This window comes from Acartia tonsa, chromosome 4 (assembly GCF_053477335.1).
Source record: "Acartia tonsa isolate MP-2025a chromosome 4, ASM5347733v1, whole genome shotgun sequence".
In the NCBI taxonomy this organism is placed as follows: domain Eukaryota; kingdom Metazoa; phylum Arthropoda; class Copepoda; order Calanoida; family Acartiidae; genus Acartia; species Acartia tonsa.
The window spans coordinates 34046047-34072893 of NC_137263.1; the positions used below are offsets into that span (position 1 = coordinate 34046047).

The window sequence follows — 26847 nt, forward strand, 5'->3', positions numbered from 1 at the left end:
ACCTGAAAAATAGAGTTGTAAAATTGACCACATTTTTGGTAAAACTTCCAAAAGTGGTAAAATTAAAAAAAAAAAAAAAAAAATTTAAATTTAGGCTTCATTGTATAGAAGTCATTATTTTAAAGTACTACAACTGATTATGAAGAGCTGTTTTTAATTTAAAACACAAAAAACGGGTTTTTTTGTTTCGTCAAATTTTACAAAAAAAATGGTAAAATTTGACTAATTTTTTGGCTAAAATTTTTGCTGGTAAAATTTACCACGAAACTGGTATATTTTACCAGGTTGACCAGCTTTACCACTTTTCTGGTAAAACGATTTTTTTTCTGGTATTTCGTAGAACCTGGGTTTTGTTTTAGCTGAAGATTTAATCTTACTAATTCTTTTAATCTGAAGTATTTTCAAATTTTAGGTCCCCATGGAAAACCTTTAATGTACACAAGCTTCTTTATTACAAGGTATTTTCATTATTACCATTTTCTTTTCATTATATACAACTGTAAAAGAACACGTTTCTCTAAAAAAAAGCAAAGCTATAAGTTATAACGATATACATATGTTAATATCTTGAAAAACTTTAAATTTAATGTTTTAATAAATGTACTAGCGGCTTCGCCCCTAGCCTCTAGGGGCTTTGCCCCAAGAGGTTTCATCAACTTAATTTTTCGTATTTTAGATTTAAAAAGAAAAAGTAAAAAATTTTTTTTGGGGGGTTGGGGGTGTCCCACCCCTAAAGAAAATAGCTTAAAACCATCACAGGACCAGTAGGTATATTCCCTGAAGAGTAGAGCCCAATCGGTTCAGTGGTTACTGAGATCTTAAGCTTCAGACGGACAGACGGACAGACAGACGGACAGACATCGTTCTACTTTGTATTGTAGATGGTATTAAATGGGAAGGGAAGAAACTAATTGTAACGGGGAAGTGGGGAGGGGAGAAATTAAAAGAGAAGGAGAAGTTGAGAGAAGTGAAGTGATGGGGGAATAAAGGAATGAGAATCATCCAGGTACAACTATCGGTAACTACTTAACATTGTAACAGACAAATAGACCGACAGACAGAAGAACTTACAAACAGAAATGCTGACAGACATATGGACCGACAAACAAAAATACTTATAGAGTAGCTTATTTCTCGGTTTTATTTAGAGACGAGGGAAGAAAGTGGCAAGAAAACTGTGAAGGCTCCAAAACTGTTTGTTTGCAGGTTTTAAAAAATATATTATATTTTAATTTATTACAAACAAGTCTCACAAACCAAATGAGTTTAGGAAAAGAAAAACATTTATGTAAAATAGAATGTTGAAAAACTGAAGTTTAGTCCAAATGTAGTCACCTAACTTTTAATTTTAATGTTTAAAACTTTAAAACTTAAAAAAAATATGATATATATAGATTTGTTTTTTTTATAACTTTTAGGGCCCTTGGCAGGAGTTTAGAAAAGGAAAAGGTAATATTTTCTTTAAAAGATTTTAGGTAATAAAAATTTAATAGAAGAACCCAAAGTTTTTGAGCCAACAAATAAGTTAACGTGGTCATAAAATTTTGGGTATCAGTATAATTTACAGTTCAATGTCCCCACCTTCCAAGTTGTAAGCTCATATTTTAAAGGTGAATAATATACAAATACCTTTTCTCATTCAATTTTATTAGACTTATTTTTATATTTTTTCTGGAGGAAGTCCTTATCCTGTAGGACGTCTCCTAACCTTCAGTGTCAAAATAATAAGGAGTTATTGGTTTCAGTACTTGAAGACAAATGCACTGGCCTACACCCTCTGCCAGTCATGTTCCCTAATGTTGCTGAGCTACTTCCTGATATAAGGTAAGTAAGTGCTGGTAGTTATCCAGGTATATACTGTATAGGACTATATTCTCTGCCTGTCATGTTCCCTAATGTTGCTGAGCTACTTCCTGATATAAGGTAAGTAAGTGCTGGTAGTTATCCAGGTATATACTGTATGGGACTATATTCTCTGCCTCTCATGTTCCCTAATGTTGCTGAGCTACTTCCTGATATAAGGTAAGTAAGTGCTGGTAGTTATCCAGGTATATACTGTATGGGACTATATTCTCTGCCTCTCATGTTCCCTAATGTTGCTGAGCTACTTCCTGATATAAGGTAAGTAAGTGCTGGTAGTTATCCAGGTATATACTGTATGGGACTATATTCTCTGCCTCTCATGTTCCCTAATGTTGCTGAGCTACTTCCTGATGTAAGGTAAGGGACAATATTCTGATACTTTTCCAAGTATATCATGCATAGAGCTACAACTCTTCTGCCTCTTTTCTTATATTGCTCTAAAAATCTTATGACAAAAGATTCACACAAAAATTAGGATAATTGGAAAAGTTTAATAATTTAGTTATTGGTATATGCATAGGAGGTAGCATTTATGATGTCACAAACAAAAAAGAAAAAAAAACCTAAAATTATGTGTATCCTATTATTCAAAGTATTAAACTGTTTTTAACCTATTTTTAAAACATATATCAAAAATATACTATGACACCAGTAGAATTAAACTGCAGAGCCTAAATTTGAATTATGTCCCCAATAAACTTTTTTGAGGGGATTTAAAAATTAATTTTACTGTTGCTGTGGTCTTTTTTGATCAGAGCAAAAGGTCTTTTTTTATTTGGGTAAAATTCGTAGCTTTTAGAGTGTTTTGCTTCATATATATAGTATTCTGGTATAGAGTAAAATTAGGCCTTTTGATTTCATCTAAATTAATTCATTAAAAACTTAATTCTTTACAATATATCAATGAATTAACTTTATCGTGCTTGTTTTCCATCACTTATTTAAAACACAAAAAAATTGGCTGTAAAGGGTTAAATAGTGAAAGATGACAACAAACGTTTACGCAATACAACAAATTTTTTTTTGTCACATATACAAATATGATAAAATATAAGATTATTCAAACTTATTTTTTTAAATATTTTTAAAAAGCATGTATCTTTTATGTGTATAGTTTTCATTCTTTTCATTTTAATTAAATAAAAATTATTTAACTACATTGGAAATAAGTCACTTTGTGAAAACACTCTTTTTTGAATTGTAAAAAATTGAAATGAAACGAGACTTCTAATTGGTTCAGACTTCAGAATAATATGTTTTATTTTAATGTTAAATTTCTTCTATATAAATTATTGTTTTAGAAAAAAATTATTTGCATCGAACAGAGTAGAGTTTTTATTATTGTATTGATATAATCTGAATCACATCAAATTGTTCTGTAAGAAACAATTTAACCCCAAACTAAAAAATGCTTTTGCTTCCATCAAAATGATCACAGCAACATATAAAATTGATTTTTAAATCCCCCCAAAATAGTTTATTGGGGACTTAATTCAAATTTGGGCTCTGCAGTCTGATTCTAGTGGTGTCATAGTATATTTTTAATATATGATAAAAAAATAGGTTAAAAACAGTTTAATGTTTTTGTCTTTCGTTTGATTAAGATTTCGTTAACTACTAAACTGATTGAGTCATCTATTTTATGAAAGGTTCATATGAATCTCAGAATGGTGTTATGCCATTTTTTGCTTTCCATTTATCTTTTATGCCGCCGCTATATGACGAGAAGACAAAGGTCGAGTAGGTTTGCTATATCAGAGTCTGTTCTAAATTTAAATTAATTAAAATTTTATTGCAAAGGTACCTGATGACACTGAAACTACGGGAGCTAAAGCCAGATAATGGTTCCAATCCTGCCAGTCAAAAGATTGTAACAGAGGATGTTGGAACAGTATGGGGCTTCCAAGGGGTGCCACGCAGGAAGACTGATCCAGATCAGAACTTTTTCCGGTGGTACCAGGTGGGTTGGCATAGAAATGTATATTTTTAATTTCTAAGCAGCTAGTTTTATAAAAAAAACTTTAGCTTTAATTTAAAACTTAAACTCGGAATTGTTTGAAGTTATGAAAAAAATGGAATGTTTTTCTGTCTGTCCTGTCCACCTTCATATCCGTCTGTCAGTCTTAATCAGAGATAAGATTGAGAAAAATATTCCTCACTGATTTACAATAGAAAAATCACGCAACCTTTAAAGGCTAAACAAAATTTTACATAGGTATATTAGATTCCCCTACTCATTTTACCTTCACTCTTTATAAATTAGATCATTGATGGTTCTTAAATAGATTTTTTGGGAATAGTCCCTTTCGTAACATCGCCCCTTAAGAGACGATTCGTCGTATTTTTAAAATGGCTTTTTATAGGTTATTTTAGGTTAGGTTAGATTATATTGGGTTGGGTGATTGCCCCACAGGGTTAGGGCCCCCCGCAGTGGCTAGAAATAGGAGAAAAGCTACTATTAAAAATACGAAGAATCGCCCCTCAAGGTGCGATGTTACGAAAGGGACTATACCCGATTTTTTTCTTAAATAAATTAGAAAAAAATTGTAAAATTTACCCCTATTCTTTTTTTTCAGTTGTATAAAAGTGGACACAGTTCATCAGTATCTAGTGGTCAATTTCCAGTTATCTATTATATTGCTTAAATACATTTCTAAAGAGTGAGTTTAATGATGAATACCATAAATTTGAAGATGCTGCTTAAAAATTTGTATTTCAACTAAACTTAGGTATGAAATATTTACAATTTTCTAGATCATGATATTATTTTAGTTGCTTGAACCCTTGCCTTCAGTGGCTTAGTCCCTAGAAAAGGGATAAGAAGTAACCCCCCATTCATTTTTGATAGATAGAATAGAATAACATTTCTGGAGAATAGTTTTATTTTCTCAAGGCCACATCTCTTGTCAAGATTAGAGAATTTCTTACAGTCTCTAATAAAAAAAAATCCAAACTTATGTTTATGTATTTTTAATTAGAATTAAAATCACTCTCTAGAAAGAACCCAATTAAATACATGCAGATCTTTCATACTGTAAAAGCCATGTTTGTAAAGCAAAATTTATATTTATCTTAAAGGAAGCCTGCAAGAAATACCACGCTTTAACTGCTGAAAGACTGCCACAAGTAGACCCAATACCCTAAATTTAAAGCCTTCAGCTTCTATAACAAAAAAGTTCTAGGCATTTTAAAATGACATTTTATGTACCATGAATATTTTGAAAGAATTTTAATGCTAATGTTAGAAATTTTGAAATTAAACTACGTGGTCTAGAAAGAAAATTATAAGCTTATCTTTGTCATAAATTTAGATTGCCAGTAACTAATTATATTTTTACAATAAAAATACCCATTTTTATAGTCAAAATCGAACACAGTAATAGTGTCTGACTAATTATGATGTAACAAAAAAAATTAGCCAATGAGAGGCCACTATAAATTTTACTATTGGTCAATAACGGCCTCTAATTGGCTAATTTTTTTGTTACGTCATAATAAGTCAGACACTATTACTGTGTTCGTCAAAATCATTAAAAAAAATAAAGTTTAACTTGCGTTGTACCGAGTGTACTGTAGCTAATCAGAAGGCTGAATCAGCTAAGCAACCAATCACAGCTGAGCCTGTATTAGTTTACCCCTTTGTTTCCGCTATGGTTTAAAAATGCAATTTAAATCGAATTTTTGTTCATAGATTTTGACTATGAATTGTGGTGTTTTTATTATAAAAATGTAATCAGTTACAGGCAATCTAAGTTTCTGACAAAGATAATGTTATAATTTTATGTCTAGGCGACGTAAATTAATATTGTTTTTTCTTTTATGAGCATTGGAAATCTTTCAAATTTTTATTGTACATAAAATGTTATTTTGAAATGTCTAGAACTTTTATGTTATTGAAGCTGAAGGCTTTAAATTTTGGGTATTGGGTCTACTTTTGGCAGTCTTTCAGCAGTTAAAGCATGGTATTTCTTGCAGGCGTCCTTTAAAAAAATATTTCCAGGAAGCGCTTTTTTGAGTAACACAAAAAATGTATAATTGGTAAATGTAAAAGTTGCCAACTCATAAAAAGGATTGTAACCATAAACCTTTAAAAGCTCTTTATGGAAAAATCTCTCATATATATCCTAAAATTAATCCCATACTATTATTTAATAATATTCCTACTAGAGTAGCTGCGCTACTAATTATGATCACTAAATAGATATCTGTCTCTGTTCCTTATCATATTATTATTTAATCTTATTTATTCAAATTTATTTAAATAAATACAGGGAAAGAGGTAAAACTGATTTTTTAAAAGTTGATTCTATTTTATTTTTATTGTTAAAATCTAATCCCTCTGTCTCTGATATTATTATTTTACCCTTCTTAATCGATATATGTATATAATGTTTAATCTTATTTATTGTTTTCAGCATGGCAAAATTTATTGTATTTTATCCTATTTCGTTATTGAAAAATAAAGATAGACCTTAGGCAATGTTTTTTTATTTGATGCCTGCCTAATTAGTAATCATCCTAGGAATCACCACTTTAAAAGTAAGTATTTTACCTTGTTGAAAATCGCTAGTAACATACTTGTAACAGTTTAACAGAATTAGGGACGTTCAGACATACATATACGGACTAATACATCCATATGTAGAATAGCATTGCTTTTTAATTGTACTAAAAACATTAATGAAAATTTAACATATTCAGTTACTTTATGACTGAAATTAAAGAAAAAACTTTGATTTCAAACGAGAGAGAGAGAGGGATGGAAATTTAATATACTAGAGTTGGCTCGATATAACTATCTCACTATTGGCTAGTTTTCTATGAGTACATATCTATATTTATCTATTTCTTAATAAATAAATTTCCCTCTCCCGCCATTACTATCTAAAAGAAAGAAGTTTTAATTTAAATGACTTTAAAAAGATTTTTTCAATAATATTTTTTTTACCATTACCATCAGAGTTTTCTTAAATTTACTATATTAAAAATTAAAATTTTCTTTTTTATGATTAGAAATTAAATACTTCAATATAATGTAAATAGCAACATGAAATGAAAAAAAAGTGAATTTATTTTTAATAAAGTAAAATAATGGGTCTCTTCGTTCTGGCCAATGAGAGTTTATTATGGATTATTGGAGCACTATGAGTTTTAAACATTTATTCCTTGGAAAACTTGAGCTCATTTATAGACATTTATTTCCTATATAGATCTGACATGGATCTTGAAGCAATAAAGCAGGCTGTTTTGTAAATGTTAAAAATTGGAAGAATCTATTAAATAAAAGTTTCGCAAATATAATTAGTAAATAACAGAAAATATAAGTGTAGTGTGCAAGAATTTTCGTGTGCAAGAATTTTCGCTTAAACGCATAGAGCACAAATCAAATAACTGCTAAAATAGAAAAAAAGTATAGTACATGATTGATTAATGAAATTGGTTTTCACCCAAAACGGCCTTAATTATTTTACTAAGAATTTATGCATTTTCAATGTCAAATAAATATATCTGGCATTTAAAATGTATTTATTTTCAAAATTGTTGACTATTCTAACAAAAAAAAACTTTAAAACGTTCTAAATATACAGTATGACCCTGGAAAAAGTATTTTATTATGTGCAAAAGCAAAATGTTATGATTATTCGAAAAAAATTATTTGTAGACCCTACGGTGTTCTTTCAACCTTTACTTAATCTACCCTAGAAAGATCATTTTTTTATAAAATAATTCGTTTGTGGTCCGAATGCAGTGAGGGGTAACCAGCCAATGAATATTTCCATTCTAAATTCCCACAAATCACCCTGCTAAAATTATCAATATAATGATCTGATTTAATTTCCCTTCATTTAATATTCCCTTAAACACAGGGCCAGGACAATGTGAGATGAGTATTTACAATAAATGTATAAGTATGGATGTATATCCCAGACAACTACCTGGTTCCAGTTATGGGGAATATTTTCGTCTGCTTGTACTGTTTTCTGCTCTTTTGTAGCGACTTGGCTATGCTAATATTTCGACGCTATTGGCTGTAATTCAAAGACCCAATTGAAAATTGGCACAGGGTTCCCACCCCGTGGACATACAGTTTTTTAATGCCTGTCCCCTCTATTCTTTTACTTTAATGTATTTTCCTTAAATTTTAAAGAAAAAATTGTTGGGCTTCGCTATTACTGGAGTGCACACTAGCAATCAAAGGAAAAAGCAGTCTTTCTCATTTTCAGATTTAAGGCATTGCAGTGGTTATAAATCCCCTACCACACGCCGTTGTTCGCTATTATGGATGTTGTCAGTATTGTAATTTTTCATTTATTAAAAAAGCTAATGTACAGCAATATGTATTTGTAAGAGACAAATTTTACATTAAACTTGTTGGTTTAGTTTGTTGTAAAGACTCTAAAAGGAACAAAATAAAGAGTAGAACACCATAAAATTTGTGCTTTCTGGAGAAGCTTTTAGAATGCATAGCAACTGGAAGATATCGCCTCTTATCTTAATTTCTCATGCTACTTTTGAATTCCTATGTTAAAGTCAACCAGAACTCTTCTTTTATTAGTTGTTCATGCTATATTTTTTTTCATGGCTTGTCTAGTGTTTATTTTATTATAAGTATCTATTTATTCAATCATTGTATCTTTTGACGTTATATCTTTTCCTTTTTTAGAGTTTCTTTTAGCTATGTATTAATAAGGCAGAATTCCTTATTCTGTGCTCAAAGTAAGCCAGAGCTCCTCTTTAACTAGTTACTCCTGTAGGACTGTGTCAGTGTTTCCCTGGGGAAAATTGTAACAAATTAGTTTGCACACAGATCTGACAATTGTACGCTTTAATCAAATTGTTGTGAGTATTGACAACTTGCAGTACATCCGTAACACCACAGTATTTAAGTATTAACTACAAGGGCGTGCACACTTTTTTTTAGGGGAGGGGGGGTGACAAACCCCAGTCCCCCCCACAACACAGGTGAGAGATAAGTGTTTAGGGAGTTTATCCTCAAAAAACAGGCTCGGAGAAGGGTATATCCCGTTTTTATAATCTACATTAAATAAGTGAGGGGGGAGGCGTTGTTTTCTGAAAATACACTTATACCATTGGAAATGTGGATATTTTAACTTATTTTTTTTTGTGTATATAGATTAAGACTAAAGATATTTTCTTATTATTCTATCTCTGCGTCAGGAATGTAGATATAACAATAAATAATATATATGTTAATTTGCATATAACATTATAGATTACTTTCATCCCTGAAAAATGATGTACTTGTTCATAACAGATTAGAATAATAATAATGCAACTTTTATATGTCTCAATCATACCGTCATCCCTGGTAAAAAATACATATTTGTTCTTATTGTTGCTTTGTTACCATGGTATACATTAGAGGATTGGATATATACGTGGATATTATGTCAGGGAAAAAATTGTTGTCAGTTTATGATGCTAACATGGATCTCATTATTGGTAAGTTCGTACATCCAGTAGGAGGGAAGGGAAGGGGTAAAGGGAATGGATTGTGGGTATCATTATTTTAGGCCGCTGCGAGTTTCAATTTATTAGAGAATATCAATATCTGGTGTAACATCCAAGTAATAATATATCCATTATGATGAGAAGGTATAGATGCTTCAATGACCAAACTACTACATTAACAAAAATCTTTCCAAATGATTCCATCATACTTATTTTCTAGTTGTGTTAGGGATTGTCCGGTTTTCAAATAATTAGTCACTAAATATAAAAATTAAGAATTGTAATCTTAAAACCAGTTTTGTTAACCCCGAGGAGCCGATGTCTCGGGCTAACAAAATTGGGTTTAATTTTATAATTATATCATATACTTATTTTTATGTGAATTTTTTTGTAATACACATGATTTTTCAGTATGGCTAAAAACCGTTTCTAATCCAGCGAATATGAATCGGTTTCGAAGCCATATTTAAAAAGCGTTTGGCCAACTGATTAGCAATACCAAATAAAAATTAAGCATTAAGCGTAAAAATAATCAATAATCATCGTTTTCTATTATCTATCAGAATCAATTATCCGTCCTACCAATATTAGTATAAGAAGTTATTCATATTTGTAGGGTTTATGCTTTTATTTATCCTACTGTTTCTATTATTAACCCTTTCATTTACCTAATATTATCAAATATATTGTATAATCTATTCACCTATATCTATGTTTTTATGTGATCCAGAAGCACAGTATTTATCCCATTATGGCTCCTAATCCGATTATTTTTCAATGGATCAAAACCAGTTCTGAAAAATATGTATCGGATCTCAGGGAGGGAGGGACATTGGGCTGTTTATTATACTAGTCTCTAAAGTTTTTGAATAACGTTTTCATTAGTTGGATTAACAACTTTGTGGACTTTTATACAATTCTTATTGGTTGGTAAATCAAGTTGAGTTGTCAACGTTTCAACTACTAACTGTAAACTACAGAAGTGGTAATTATGTATTCCATCATTGGAAATATACATCCATTTATCGGCCATTGTGTTATCCCTTGTCTATCGACTCGAAAAAAAAATGATTTTATTTTTTTCATAACATTAATTTCTATTAAAATTAAGATCTTATTAATGGGAAGCCTTGTATTAGTCCTAGGTGTATTCTAAGGTAGAATCTATTGAAAACATAATAATATTATTAATATTTTGCAATTTATGTATCAATTGAGAAACCCCAAAATTACAAAAAAAATCAACAAATATAAACATGCAAGTATTTTCGTTAGATTTTAATGTTCAAGAAATCTTTTGACAGATTTATTTGTGGATTTTTTTTTGTCTTTGAATGTTTAAAATTTAAGCTATTTAATTTATATATCTATATGCAATTGAGTAAACTAATATCTATATCACGATAATATCGTAAGAAAAAAATGCTACTTTTTCTCTCTACACTAATAATAAAATTCTGCCTATTAATTTTTCTTCTCTATATATCAATATATGATTTGAATAAACTACTATGATCTTACTCGGCTATTAATTGCTTTTAATAGAGAAAATCATATGTAATACTTATGAATGTAGTTACCTTTTTTTCTAATAGTAGAATACTTGAATTGAATAATTTGTTGTTTGAATATCAAAACGTATTGTATTTTATATTAAAAGTCCGCACAAGATAATATAAGCCTATTCAAATACCCCACTACATACATATGTTATTGATTTACTCTGTTCATATTCATAACAATTGTTATTGAGCTAATAACATAATAACCAAATGGCATTAATCTCAATTGGTCAATACAACACACGTATTAATTATAGAGTAACCTCGATTCATTTATACTAGGTTTCAAATCACGACTAATAACTGAATATTATCCTGTGAATCAAAAAACCTAATTTGAGGTGGGTTTTTAGAAAATCAACGTTATTTTTGTAAAAAAAAATCTCCCAATATCAAGGGAGGTAGAGGACATTGGGCTGTTTATTACACTAGTCCTTAAAGTCTTATAATAACGTTTTCTTATTCGTTGACTTAACAACCTTGGGGACTTTTATTGAATTTTGATTGTTTGGTTCATTTAGTTGAGTGTCCAAAAATTTCAACCACTATTGTAATCTACAAAAAGGGGGTAATTTTGTATATCATCATTAGGATTGTACATCAATTTATTGGCCATTGTCTTATCCCTTTAGATCCCTGCCTAATATCAAATAATATCTTGAAAACTTTTATTAAATTAAATATAGATTTATTTGTATATTATCAGCATAAATTTATAACCTAAAAAAGAAATAACTCTTTTAGTATGAATTTGCTTTCATGATCACAATAAATTTTTATTTGCAAATCAATTATTTTAATTTGACAAGGAAACCAAGTCTGGATGAATTAACTCTATGGTAACTCTGTTGTATTATTAGAGTAATAATAAGTATGAAAATGAAAGCACAGTATGTGTCCATTAATAGCAGCGCAGCTTCTCTATAAAGCCTATCATAACGCCATGCTGTACTATTTAGTAAAAGGATAAAACTTCAGCATCAATAACAAATGAGGCATTTACTGTATTTCTTTATTCTTACAGTTTTAAAATCACTAGCGACTGCGCCCCTTCTATCTAGATAGTCTAAAACCACCCAAAGAAACCAATAATACTTCCCTGAAAAGTTCAATCAATTCGGACCAGTATTTTCTGAGATCTTTATCTTCAGACAAAAAAGCTGACGGCTTTATGTTATAGGATAACTGAATTGGTTGCGCTGTTTCAGTGACATTATTCTTACAAAAATAAAAGTTTATAAATTAATTAAAACAAATAATGTTAGTAGTTTGTTTAAACTAAAATTCTATAGAGAAACTTAAAGTATCATAAGCATTGCTCCATTGGTCCTAGAATCAGCTTTTATAATTCAATTGTGAGAACATTTTGCAAGCTATAAACCAGCGAAGCAAACAAAAATAAACTAATTTTGATTTCTCAATATCATTAATGCTGCTAAACTGTCCTATTTCAACTATAGATACACTAGGCCGGGTAGATGCTGAAATAGATTAATAGAACAATAGGACTAGGGATGTTCGATAATAACATTCTTTAGTGATCTAAAAATTTCATATTTTAATACGAAAATGCAATCTACATTAATTATTGTAAAAACAAAAATAAATATAAAACTTTTAAATAAACGTAAAAACTAATTTTTTTATCCAATTTAAAACCTAATTCTAAATACCTTCACAAATTAAAGCTAAATTTAATTGCTTAGTATATTGACTTTAAGTCATCCGGTATACAATTCAATCAAATAACCTAAATTGCTTTGAATATATGAAGAACATTGTACATCAGTATATGTTGTCTCTATCATTGAAACATAAATGCACACACACACACACACACAAACACACACACACACACACACACACACACACACACACACACACACACACACACACATTGTTTCTATTTTCTTAATTTTGGGCGGAAATGGATGAAAGTTTTAATTTCTGGCAATATCTGTTTGTTTCGACAGCCTTTGTTGCTATTTTACAAATGTTAATTTGTGTTTATAGAAATTTATGTGTGTGTGTTTGAATGTGTTAAAGGCAACGCTTTTCTATTTTTGAGGTTTGTATTACTCTGTAGATGTGACGTCCAATGCTGTTTACAAAATAAGAATTATAGAAGCTCTTTTACCATAATCTAGGGGATCGTTATTCTCAAGGGCAGAAAAAAACAGGAAAATAGCCTAATTCCAAGCATAGAATAAGGAGAATAGGATTGAAAACCTCAAATATTTCTTAGACAATTAAAGAAAAGTTGGGCTTGCGCAATGTCAATAAATACCTTATCTCAAAGTTCAATTGTACAGTTGTCCAGTTGGAACAAAACGATGTCTTTCTGTCCGTCTGTCTGTCTGTCTGAAGCTTAAGATCACGGTAACCGCTGAACCGATTGGGTTTTACTCTTCAGGGAATATAGTATATTCAATATACCTACTGGTCCCGTGGTGGTTTTAGGCTATTTTCTTAGGGGTGAGACATCCCCACCTAAAAATATAAAAATATCCACCAATATCCACTAAAAAAAAGGAGGGGTAGGGGAACCCCCACAGCATCCAATGGGCGAAGCCCGGTTGAATAAAATCTTTTCAAATTACGACCGAACGATTCTATATAGAAGGGGGACTTCCCAATACCTCTTGGGGCGAACCCTCTAGAGGCTAGGGGCGATACAGCTAGTAATTTGTATAATAGGACTGTAATTTTTTTATCTTGATAGAATTAGCTTCGCTTTCATGGATTTATTTATCATTGTGTTTCACATAAAGAATGAAAGGAGATGTGTTTTTTGTATGTCTCACAAATTAATTTAATCATCTCAGTTTCTCTATTAAATATCATACAAAACAAAAGTCAGTTTTGATGTCTCAGTGTTGAAATATGAAGAAGAAAATTTAAATTTATTTCAAGTATTTAAAATAATTAAATAAAAAGAAAGAAAGAAATGCATGAAAATTAACAGTTTCAGATAAAAAAGTAGAAAACGAAGTAGCGGGTTTCGTCGTATTTTATCCTATTTCTAGCCCCCGCGAGGGGCTCTAATCGAACGGGGCCAATTTCTTTAATCTGCGGGGCAATCTTTAACAATTATCTAACCTAACCTAAAGTAAAATAACCTATCAAAAGCTACTCTGAAAATACGAAGAAACCCGCTACTTCGTTTTCTTTACATAATCCACATTTTCTTGTCTGTAACATTTTAAGTGGGATGCATTCAATAGCGAAGATTTTTTAAATTTGGCTGCTGTTGCTGCGCTATGGGATGTGGATTGTTTAAAATTAAGGGATGAAGTCTGTGGTCGAAACTGTGGAACTTCCTTTAAAAACCGCGGTCATCCTATCATGTTTTAGTAGAAAAATGGGAAACTTTAACTCTTAAGGCAAACCTCATGATAAAGTTAATAGATTTTTGGAGATAGTCGTTACCAGGAACATTTTACCGTGAACTGCACTAGATCCGAAAAGAAAAATTTCATACAATGGACCTTTCAATACTTTGCTTTCATAAATATCTTTATCCTTTATTTTAATGAACTAAAATATCACTCTTAAGCTACTTGTCTATGGCTAAATACTATAACATGGGGATTTGAAACAAAAAAACAAGGATAATGTTATTATAAAAAGTAAAGCTTGTATTCTATTCTAAATAGCTGCATCCTATCGATACAAGCATAATAAGGATGACAACATCTATGTATGTGTAAGAAGCGATCAACATAAAATGGACAAACGGACAAAGCAGATGTTCAATATTTATTACAAAGAAAAGAAAGAGAGAGAATAGCAATAATTAAAAATACTTTTGAAGAATGAGATTTATGTCTTTTAATGAATGTAATAAATTAGATGTACATTTATCTAAGTAATCTTCACTGAAAACTGTCTATCTTCAATAGAAGCAGAGAAAATCACATTTTTCCAATATCATTGCGGACTGAATGACTGACACGAAGACAAAGTGAATAATAGAATAGCTTATCTACTAAACAAGCGCAAGGACGTCCAAGCTTTTTTTTGAAAGGGATAAAACGAGGGGTTTCAAAGTTTTAAGGATGGTAATCTGATGTTTTTTTTTATTTCAGGGGGGTTAAAATGAGGATTTCAAAATTTTTAACGCCACCCTTTGGACGTCTATACATACCAGTCTGATTATATGACAGCGTCGCTTTTAATAATCCTGAAGAGTAGATCAGATTAGCTAAAGCTCTAATTTGAAGCTTTGAAAGCAAATATCCTTCACTCAATTTCAGAACACTAAGGAGTGTTTCTATGTTTATGCAAAATTTCATTCTTTTTGGCAGCACCACTTTAAGATACAATATTATCAGTAGGCGCTATGTTTAATCGGTAATTCTAAGCAATCGGTAAAAAATCTATTTAAAAAAAGGATCGTGTTCTTATGGGATATGACAAGACAACAAATTGAAGATAAAACAAAATACTTTTTGTAGATTTAAATTATTGGTGAAAAGGTTAACAACAGCAAAGTTTATAATCTAACAAATGTGTTTAAATCTAGTAATAAACTCAATACTAACAACTAAATGTTAAACAAACGAACATAAGTTATGATATAGTAGCAGTGTTGTTAATATTGAAGCCGATGAAAAGCACTGCCTTCCTCAAATACTTACAGAACTTCTGTAAATGTTAAGATTATAAAAATGCTACGCTTTCTAGATAATTCAATTTAATTTAACATTTTTTTATTGGGTGGTTTGGTAAATGCTCTAGTACATTTCCCTTTACACCCTTATTCTAATTATCATCCCTTAACATACATATTTTATACACAGTATTTAGTAACAGTAAATTCTTTCGTTTTAAAATTTTATCTTAAAAAAATTACTAGCCGCTGCGCCCCTGGTATACAGCTCTAAATGTTAAAAAGAAGGCAAAAAATAACCTAAACCACCCTAAGACTTAAATCTAACATTAAAATAGCCTTAAACCATCCTAGGAAATATATAGCTGTACTGAAAAACCGGCAAAGGTTAAAGAAATGGATTGGAGCAAACGGTTTTAACTGGCTAAAATATCACAATATTCGTAAATAACTGATTTTACTGCTGAATTTAGACAGTTTTGAGTACAAAATAAAACAATATTTTCATTAAACAATTTCATTTATGAATTTTATTAAAATTAAAAATAAAATAATTTTGTATCTTGTTGACATTTCTTGCCGGAAGATAAAATTTAAGCAGTGTTGAATATTTTAGCCTCACTTCTCTTCTCAAACAGAAAAAAATGACAAATTCAAATACAAGATTTCACTTTAACAAAAATTCAAATGGGCCATTTTTATTTTTTAGGAATTATTAATGATCTTTTTATCTACAAGGGGGAAGGTTTAAACGCACCATTGAAGATTGTTTATTAAAATAATTTTTCTAAAGTAAAATAAGATTTTTTACATGGTAGATTCTATTTTTTTCTCCAAACCTAATCAGGACCTAGCTATTAGAAACTTTACTGTTTAGGGAAACTGCATAGGTCCAGCATTTAAAAATTAACAAACAGACATACATCTTCTTATATAAGTATAGATTTTGTTTCAAGATTCATAACTTCATAAACCCAACATTTGATCTTATCTTTTAGGATAACTTAATGTTCTTTTAAACTTAGCAAGGCATTCGATGAATCAACGTTTAAGATATTTCCAGTATGGCTCGAAACCGATTGATATTCGCTGGATTACAACCGGTTCTCAGCCATACTGAAAATCATGTATAGCATCCTATCACAGAAATTTTTTATATTTTTTTATTAATATCCGCGGGTAGCTGTCAGTAATGCAATGCAATAAGTAACTATTACAATATTCTAAATATTTGAAATTGTTATTTTTTATTAACCTCAAACCAACCAAGTAGACTCAAAGTTATTGAGTTGCTTTGCTCTCTTTCATGTTAATAGGACAACAACTTTTGGGTGAGGTGTTCTGGATTCTGAGAGGTATATACATTAGAGGGATGGGGAAGATAGGGGGGTTGGGGTAGAGATGGGATGATTTCAAGCATGGAGTCATAGGAAGAAGATTTAATAATATACCACTCTTTCCCTCACATCAGGGTGTCACAAATATCTATTTTGACACATGTCTTTAATGTTTATAAATTATACAAGTCATTATATGAGAAAAGAATTTTTTTTGTGAAAGATCTCGCTAACCACTGAACCAATTTAGAATCCTTAACAGTGAAGTTTTTTATAGGCCACAGAAAGGCTCTTGATTTATTTTCAGTAAGAGTTTTTCAACCAATTAAAGAAATATTTTGTTAATTTTTATTACAAGATGCCACTTGAAACTTCAAAATTGGTATAACTACATCTGATTTCTGTATTTGTAACTAGCTCGTTAGATGAGTATACCCAGCATCGATATAATTCATCCTACCGTAAATATATGAGAAAAAAGCTGACACCCATATTCTTCACATCACCAAATGGTTGCAGAGTGCGCTAATTCCACATACAGTTCAACGGAGAATCAACCAACATCTCCGGGGGGGAATCAAATAAAACTCCGCTGAGAAACTTCTGAGGACTTGGGATGAAAATGGTCCACTCCACCCTCCCAAATGTCCCACCCCACCCTCTTCAATGGCCCAAGAATTTTGGGCCTCAACTTGTAGATTCATAGTTGAGCTCTAACCGTGATAACGTGGAAATACGGCTCGAATATCCACTATTTCTAATACACTCCGTTTTTATATTCATTGTCTAAAATGACCATTGCTATAGTATTAAAGTAACAAGAATGTGTTACTAATGATATCTTATACTTTAAATTAATGTATGAAACTATAAAATTAAATAATATTTTGTTTCAATTAAGAATTAAAAACCCAGTAGTAACGTATCGAGATAATAAAAATAAATGACAGGGCAGTATTTATTGTTTTTTCAGTAGCGAGGTTTCTTCTTACTCTATCTGTCCGTTACGCCATCGAAGAATTTGAAGTAATTCGGTGCCTTTTTAGGTTAAGTAACGAAAACTTTCTTGTAATGAATTCTCCGATCAAGGAACATTTACTCTTTTATTTTCGTCGTCTGTCCAACCTTGATGAAGTCTGTTATAGTTTACATCTTTTATTTTGCTACTTTTGGATGTTGTCACACTTGTTTTATAACAATTTCTTTGATCAGGTTTTTATTTGTTTGTCTTTACTTGTTAGATATAATTTTTTATTAATCTTAAATTTTTTAAATAAAAAATAGTTTAGGAAATAAGCAAAATTTTAACAAATAAAGTTTTTAAAATAATGAATAAATAATTTAAGTGCTGACACAATAATTGTTAATGTCTGATTTGTTGATCTTCACTTTTATGGAAGTTGTTATATTTATTTATCATGTTGTAAACTTATTTTTGGAAAATTGATTTTTAATAAAAAAAAAACATTTTCTACAAATATGTTAGAAAATTAACAAAGAAAGAAATTAGAAAATTTTCTTTTTTTTGTTAATTTAAATCACGTTGAAAGAATATAAAGTACATTAAGTAAAATTTGATAAAATTCACACAAATTCATTCTGACCGACCAACGTTAAAACAGACAGACCAACCACCATTAAACACTTATAAAGAAGCGCTTATTATATACACAAACAATATTAGAGTTTTAGTATTCTAGAACTTTTAAGACGTGTGTACATTCTTGAACTTCTAGGTTTCTGTCATCAAATGGATGACATCTCACACCATATAATCGAAACAAATCATTGAAATATTTCTTTTCTATTATTAGATAACTTTTATTTTAAGTAAATATATATTATGTTGGATTTCTAAAAAAATTTAATTTTGTATAATATTTGCCAAATGTGTAATCTGACGTAGTATCTATTTACTTGTCCTAATCATAGATAGGCTATGCGTATTTCAACAATGAACATGTAAGGAAGACATTTAGAAATCTTAGTGAGTAAAATATGGAATGCAACCTTCTTCCGCTTGAAACAGCATGTATTTATGTTTTAACTTAGAAAATAAAACATAAAGTAAAAATTATAGAAAATATGAGAAAGCGCCATCTAATATTTACTAATCTAATGTTTAAACAGTTTTTATAAATATCAACAGCCTTAAATATAACCATATAACGAAATTATATTTTTATTATTAATAAGTCTTAGAAAAAAGATAAAATAATGATTTTAATTTAATGATTATCATATGAAAAAAAAATGCTAAAGAAAGATGCCCCTATTTTCATAAACTTTTACTTTCGCTAAACCAACAAATGATATATGTACCTACAAGACAGGGTGTTGCAGGTTTTTAAATCAAATTAGTTGCCTGACAAATGTATTGATAAATTAGGCAAATGGATATAATACTTGGATCTTACACCAGATATTCATGTTTCTGAAACAGCGAAACTTACAGCTTAAATAACGATAACTCCATCCCCTCCCCTCCACCTGGATAAACGAACTGACCAAAAAACGAAGTTAATGTTAGCAAGCTAAATTTATCAATTTTTTTCCTGTCATAATATCCTTGACATTCTACATCCATAGGCAAACCGTTAAATTTCCACTACGATTTAGGGTTTCCTTAGCAATAAATGAACATAAAGGACTATATAACTTTAACTCTTAAAATGTATACGATTGAGCCTAACTAAAACTTAGATTATGTTAATAAAATCTATACTGCAGTGAATCAAAATAGATACTAGCGGCTTTGCCTCTTGCATCCAGTAGCACTATTTTCTAGAATTAAAATTAAAATTATAATTAAAATTTCCCATGTAAAGCTTCCCTAAAATAGACATTTCTTTGCTTATTAGGATCTGAAATTAAAAAACTATATATATAATTCATGCGGATACGCCCCTTGCATTTTGGGCTTTGCACTCAAAGGGGCTGAAAGGGCAGGAAAATCAGTTTCAAACCATTCCACGACTTAAATATAGAAATAACCTATAACTATCATAGGACATTTATGAAGTTTATTTAAAATAGAGAACTCAAATGGTTAAGTAGTTCTTGAAATCCTAAGTTTCAGACAAAAAAATCTTACTCCTGTATTTTTTACATAGAGTGATCAACATAGTTTAATTAAACATGTTATTTTTATTTTTTAAGTCCAATACACAGTGTTTCATGTTAAAAACAATCTTCAGTTGGTTATAAATAAAAAGACATGATGCTTTAATGAGCATAAGTTCTATACTGTTTATTAAAAACAAAAGATGATTTTTTTCCTCCAGTGGAGGTAAGGAATGAGTGGGGGGGGGGGTGATTTTGCCTAATAAAAAGAGGGAAGGTGGTGAGGTATTTAAATTTTACCATTTAACTATGACTAATGTTTCTTATTTAACACATAAAAAGGCAATATGTACTTTGTAGACATAACTTCTTTTTATTTTAAGCATTTTAAAACAATAAGTTTAGGAACAATTTTATACGGGGACCCTGTACATAAATCTCTTGCATAGATGTATGTAATTAATGAAGATATGAAAAGACTGAATAGAAAAGGCATCTGTACTTTTCCCCATAACATTTTTTCTTAAAGGATATCAGATTTATAATAAAATGATTATAATGATATGTATTATACTGATTTTGTAACATGAAGATAATAATTAAAATTTGCAAACACACATAAATATATTTTTAAGTTGTTTCACTTAGAAATTATTAATATTATTTTTTTGATACATTTGATACATCTTATTTCTTTGAAAGATAAAACATCAATCTCATTTTCATTGATTGTATAAAAAATATCATATAGCTGTTATAAATATTGAAAATTATACATAAATCATTGAATTTCAACAAAAATAGTAAATTATTTCAAATAAAAAGCAGGGCTCGGCAGCCGCGCGCCAGTCGCCTGTAAGCCTCTGAGAAATCAACCTTTTACAATTCTAGAATTCATAATTTTGACCCAAATATGTCATTCCATCTTCTATAAAAATTATCCAAATCATCAAAGCACCCAACTGGGTTTAAATTTGAGGCTTAGTTGCTTCTGCCGAGCCCTGATAAAAATGAAATAATTTGGTAAACAATTGTCGTATCCCTGTATCCGTGTGAACCCAAGGAAGTTACCTTATGGTGGTATGGAAGAAGTTCATTACCATTTCTTATCATAATATCAATATGATTCTTTCATTATTATTCATCAGTTTTATGCATTTTTTATTATACATACATTTCTTAGTTTTATTTATACAATCCTATCGTATAAAGTTTTAAGTTTTTTTTTAAAATTACTAGCGAACCGATTGAGTTCTCCCTTTAAGGGAAGCTTCACATAGGTCCCAGAATTATTTTAGGCCTTTTTTTGGCACTTCCTTACCCCTTCAAAATAGAGCCCCCAGTAGATGTTAGAGGCGCAACCGCTAGTATCGTATAAAGAATTTTCGGTTACGCTCTTGTCTACCACTTAACTGATAGAGTTCTTCATTTTTGAGTAGCTTTATACATAGGATTCATAATAATTTGGGCTATTTATTTTTTGTATTTAATCCTTGGGATGATTTTAAGCCTTTTTTTCTTCCACCTTTTAAAATTTGCTTAAGATTTTTTAGAACTCTAAGAAATTGGATTATTTCACAATTTTAAAATTGTTTATCAACAATATTCATATCAATGTAATGATTTAGCTGTTTATTTAATCATTACATACTGACGTACTAACCCTATTTATAGAAAAGCTTGACTTAAAAAAATGAAAAATATTATCTTGTTCTTTCAATGCTTAATTTTCATTTTCTTTTCGAGAAAACAAAAGTTATCAAACGCGCCTATAAAGTCAAATTGAATAAAATAGCATCTATTATCTTATCAGCACGCTCAAGGTAAAGGCACTTCCAAGCCAGACTCGTTTACCTTCAGAGCCATTCGTTCTGTTAAAATATTTAAAACTACCTCTAAACTGTAAACAATTTCTTTCATTTCGATTAACCAACCTCATGAAGAATTATATTTGAATTGTATTAGGTTAAGGCTGATTTTAATCAAAATAGCCTCCAGCTATTAACCCTTACAGATCGGGCCCCTATTCCCACCTTAATAGATCGGGGGGGGGGGGGGGTCATATTGACCCCCCCCTCTATCTTGGCTTCTGTTACAGATAAAGACGTAAAATTTTTTTCTGGTGGTTCATGTGTATTTTTAGAGAAAATTACTTTTTCTAGTCATAGCCGCTCCTTAGCCGCTTTTTAGCGGCCAGCCGCTAAATTTTAAAACAGCTGTAGAGCGGCCAATTTTGCAGCTAGGATGATCAAATTTTAGGACGAACTTTTATTTTTCATAACAAAAAAATTACTTTTTCTGATCATCGCCGAAAAACGGCAAATAACGGAAACCGCCATTTTTGGCGGTTACGGCGGTAAAACGGCGGTTGGCGGCGCCAATTAATATTTTTATCTGTTTATTGTTGCTCAAGAATTCATCAAAAAAATTTATAGGTCTCTAGCTGTAATAGAAGCCACGATATTCATGATATATGTCTGTAGCAAAAGCCGGACAAAAATCGGTCATAAAGTCGGTCAGGTTGTGGTCAAACGGTCACAACACCTCTTTTCTCATAAGGTCATTGATACTCAGTATTCACCAAAAAAATTTTAGGTTTCTACCTTATACACAAAAGTCATAATGTAGAAATTAATATTTATTTAGAATTTTTTTTTAATTTTGGTGCTACCCAACCGACTTTGACCGGACACCACGACCGACACAAACCAGATATCCTAATAAAATCAACTCCTGCCGACGCATAATTACTAAACTTAAAAAGTCATGAAGTCACAGCTCTCCATCTTACCTACAAAAAAAATGACATTAAAAAAACTAGAGGGGGGGGGTCAATATGACCCCCCCCCCCCCCGATCTGTAAGGGTTAACTCCCATAAAAGCTAGATGTTAGGTTCAAAATTTACATTAAAAAAATTGTTTAAGAATAAAACCAGTGCTCCTCTAGCATCTAGGGTCCCTGCAATTGCATTTAAAGGGGGTAAGAAGGCATAAACCTAAAATTATCTAAAATCAAATTAGCCTAAAACCATCCTGGGACCAAAATAAAGATCCCCTAAAAGGAAAACAATATCAGTTAATTTGTTATTGAAATCTTTAGCTTCAGACAGAAAAAAAATTACTACTCTGTATAATAGGATTTTTACACCCCCTGTGTACGCCAACAAGACCTAGATATAAGGTTTAAATTGTATTATGTTGAAGCTGTTTAGCTTTCTGTAATTGTTTGCAACTAATTTTGTGTTTGTATTGTGTAAATGTGTAAATGGCTGTGAACAGAGACACTGCAAACGGTTATGTCTTTTTTTTCTAGGGAGTTGTCATACTATGAAACAATATTTTCCAGTTTAAAAATAATTGTTTACATTGAATCTCTATAAAAGCTTTAAATCATTAGTTTTTATTTTATTTTCAAATATCAATATTTAAGATTTGGTGGTATTTAAAACGAACGCCCCGAAGGGGCACTGGCATTGAATTTATTGTTTTTATTTTAATATTCGTGGAAATTTTTCTGTAATACGATGCCATACATGGTTTTTCAGTATGCTGAGAACCTGTTCTAATCAAGCGGATATTGATCAGTTTCGAAGCCATACTGTAAAAATTATTATTATATTATTGCATGAAATATTTACTGTAGAGTTAAAACATCTATTCTTTAAATGTGTGTGTAAGATGAAATTAAAAGGGAAGAAAAAAAACTAGAATATGTGTCTTGTAACCAAAGAGAGAGATAGGACAATGGATTATAAATTAATCACATAAACTCATAAACTGCTTTTGGTAGCTTATAATTCATGTGGGAAATGTTGGAAGAAGAAAATTATTTTACTCCTACTTTTTACCTAAAAACGGTGGGGGGGGAGGGGGTTGATTCATTGTTCATTGTCATATCTTTGAATCCCTATTGGTATACGGTTTAAGTAGAATAGCTGCTAATACAAATCTCCCTAATAAAAAGTTCTCTCAAATTTTAATTAATACATTATATTGTCCATATTTTCTATTTTATCTATTCTATGTCTTTTCTATTTCGCGCTAATAGTTTTAATTTCAATTAAAATGAAACGAAAATGTTTCAATTTTCTATAATAACAATGTTAGCACTTTAATAGTAATACTTGAATTTGGCTTAATACATTCAACTTAATGAAACAAACAAACGGACAAACGAGCATTAACAAACCTAGAGTGTCAGAGCTAATGACATTCAAAATTTTATTTCGAATTCAGAAACAAAATTTGATGTAAATGTATCGCAAAATAGCATAGAAACATTCGAACAAACCTGAATTATATTTGAGAGTTGCGAATGAATGAACGATTCAACCCTAAAAATAACAATTTTATGCCCTGTCTAAAATTTTATTTGCAAAATGTAAGAACAATTTTTCAAAAATTCAAAATTATGTAACGTCTATTTTCTAAATATAGAATCTTAGTTTATCATATATATCCGCCTTTCTGACTATAAATCAGTTCTAAACATATTTTGTCATTCGTTGTCCTATAAGCCTAAATTTTGATTGGTTGGCTCAAACAAACATGTTCTTCAATAAATCTAGTCTACAGATTGAGAAAGGATGTACGATGTAAATCAATCATCTGTTGGCTTAATGGATATATTATTACATGGATGTTAAACCAGATTTTCATGTTTTCTACAAAAGTGAAACTTACAGCAGGCTAAAATAAAGATACCCGCAATCCACCCCCTTTATCCCACCCCTTCCCTCCTACTGGATGAATGAACTGGCCAATAAATGCGTTCAATGTTTTAACCAAAATTGACGAAACTTCCCCCCCTGTCATAATATCCACGTATATTTCATATCCAATGTTGTCTTTTTCTTTCAGATCCATATTTAAAAAAAAATTACCCTGTTATTATACTGCACTGTTTATAGACATTATTGTCCTTGGTAATGTAAAAAAAATATGATAGATTTGTCAAATGACACTTTTTGAGTTGTGATTTTGTATATCTGTATGTTTTTCAGTGTGTGTGTGTGTGTGTGTGTAAGTGAGAGTAAGTGTAGGAAAGTATGAAATTAGTATGCTACATGCATACCACTCTAATTGACCAATTTTCATTCCATGTACGACAACCCGCTCCCTCTCCCCATACCCATGCGCTCACCTTCCAGAATACTCAGGGATACAGGGATATTTCAATAAATACTCATGTGCTCACCTTCCAGAATACTCAGGGATACAGGGATATTTCAATAAATACCCATGCGCTCACCTTCCAGAATACTCAGGGATACAGGGATATTTCAATAAATACCCATGCGCTCACCTTCCAGAATACTCAGAGATACAGGGATATTTCAATAAATACTCATGCGCTCACCTTCCAGAATACTCAGAGATACAGGGATATTTCAATAAATACTCATGCGCTCACCTTCCAGAATACTCAGAGATACAGGGATATTTCAATAAATACCCATGCACTCACCTTCCAGAATACTCAGGGATACAGGGATATTTCAATAAATACTCATGCGCTCACCTTCCAGAATACTCAGAGATACAGGGATATTTCAATAAATACTCATGCGCTCACCTTCCAGAATACTCAGGGATACAGGGATATTTCAATAAATGTATAAGTATACAGATGTTTAACCAGACAACTTCCTCGCCCAAGTGGTGGGGAACTTTTTCGTCTGCTAACAAATTGTTTGCTGCCCTATTGTAGCGACTTGTCTGTGTTGATATTTCCGACGCCATTAGCTGATGTTCAAAGACCCAATTGAAAGACTACACAGGGTCCCCACTCCGCGGGTAGAGTTACATATAGCTTATGCCCCCTCTATCCTTTTACTTTTATGATATTTCATTAAAGTTTAAAGTTTTTTTCACCCCTTAATTAAAGAACTATCGTGTAAAGTTTGAATTGATTGGGCTATTCAAATATGCCTAATAGTTATGGACATACGGAAGGACACAGATAAAAAAATTATATTGATCTATTCCTTTATCCAAGGCAATAACAACATTGCTCCTTGTAAAACCAAATGTTAATACTTTTATATTAATTTCTTTTATACAAATATATTTATTGAAATAATTTAGGGGATGTTATGTATAAACAGAACAAATAAAGGATGGTAGCTTTTTTATTAGTTTCATTTTATTCACTGAAATATTTTTCATTATCTTTATAATAAAGTGATATATAGTACAAAATCATCTTACAGTTAGTGCTCATTTTTCAATAGTATTATTTCATGATATTAGAAAACCTCTTTTTGTTAGGATAAATATGAATATATAGAAGAAATATTATTTTACCTTAAATTAATCATAACATCCGTTTCTGATATTCTTATAAGGACAATCAAGTCATAGGCCATAATGCATAAATTTATTCTATTCCTCTTTCTCATATATTCTACTATTATACATAATTATGTATAGGGTATACCAAAAAAAATTCGGAGGCCAATTAATAAAGCTTTTAAAATTAAAACATACAATCATCCTTGTTGATAATTATATAACGTTGATCTAATTTGATTTAATTGATTTGGTTAAATGTGCAAGTTACCTTCGCCCTTAGCCTCTAGGGACGTTTCTTTTTGCTTTTTTTTTACATTGATAGGCTTTAACCCATTCCTCAATAAAACAGCATAAAACCTCAGTAAAATTGGAAAAATCGAATAAATTGTAAATAGTTGGTCCTAGTGTGTAATTGGTTGGTTCTGGTCCACCCTGTAAATAGTTGGTCCTGGTCTACCCTGTAAATAGTTGGTCCTGGCACACCCTGTAAATAGTTGGTCCTGCTACACCCTGTAAAAGTTGGTCCTGCTACACCCTGCTAATAGTTGGTCCTGGTGTGTAAATAGTTGGTCCCGGTACACCCTGTAAATAGTTGGTCCTGGTGTGTAAATGGTTGATTCTGGTACACCCTGTAAATAGTTGG

General features: G+C 30.7%; 1 protein-coding gene across 1 annotated transcript in view; it reads left to right on the forward strand.

Moving 5' to 3' along the window:
• LOC145316905 (uncharacterized) overlaps positions 1–4649 on the forward strand; it is a 60879-nt gene extending 56230 nt beyond the window's left edge. The window contains exons 7-12 of the mRNA XM_080157720.1: positions 413–458; positions 1149–1206; positions 1419–1449; positions 1746–1824; positions 3664–3823; positions 4440–4649. Coding sequence (XP_080013846.1) covers positions 413–458; positions 1149–1206; positions 1419–1449; positions 1746–1824; positions 3664–3823; positions 4440–4508 — 443 coding nt within the window. The 3' untranslated portion in view covers positions 4509–4649. The remainder of the gene's footprint in view (positions 1–412; positions 459–1148; positions 1207–1418; positions 1450–1745; positions 1825–3663; positions 3824–4439) is intronic.
• The last annotated feature ends 22198 nt before the right edge of the window (positions 4650–26847 follow it).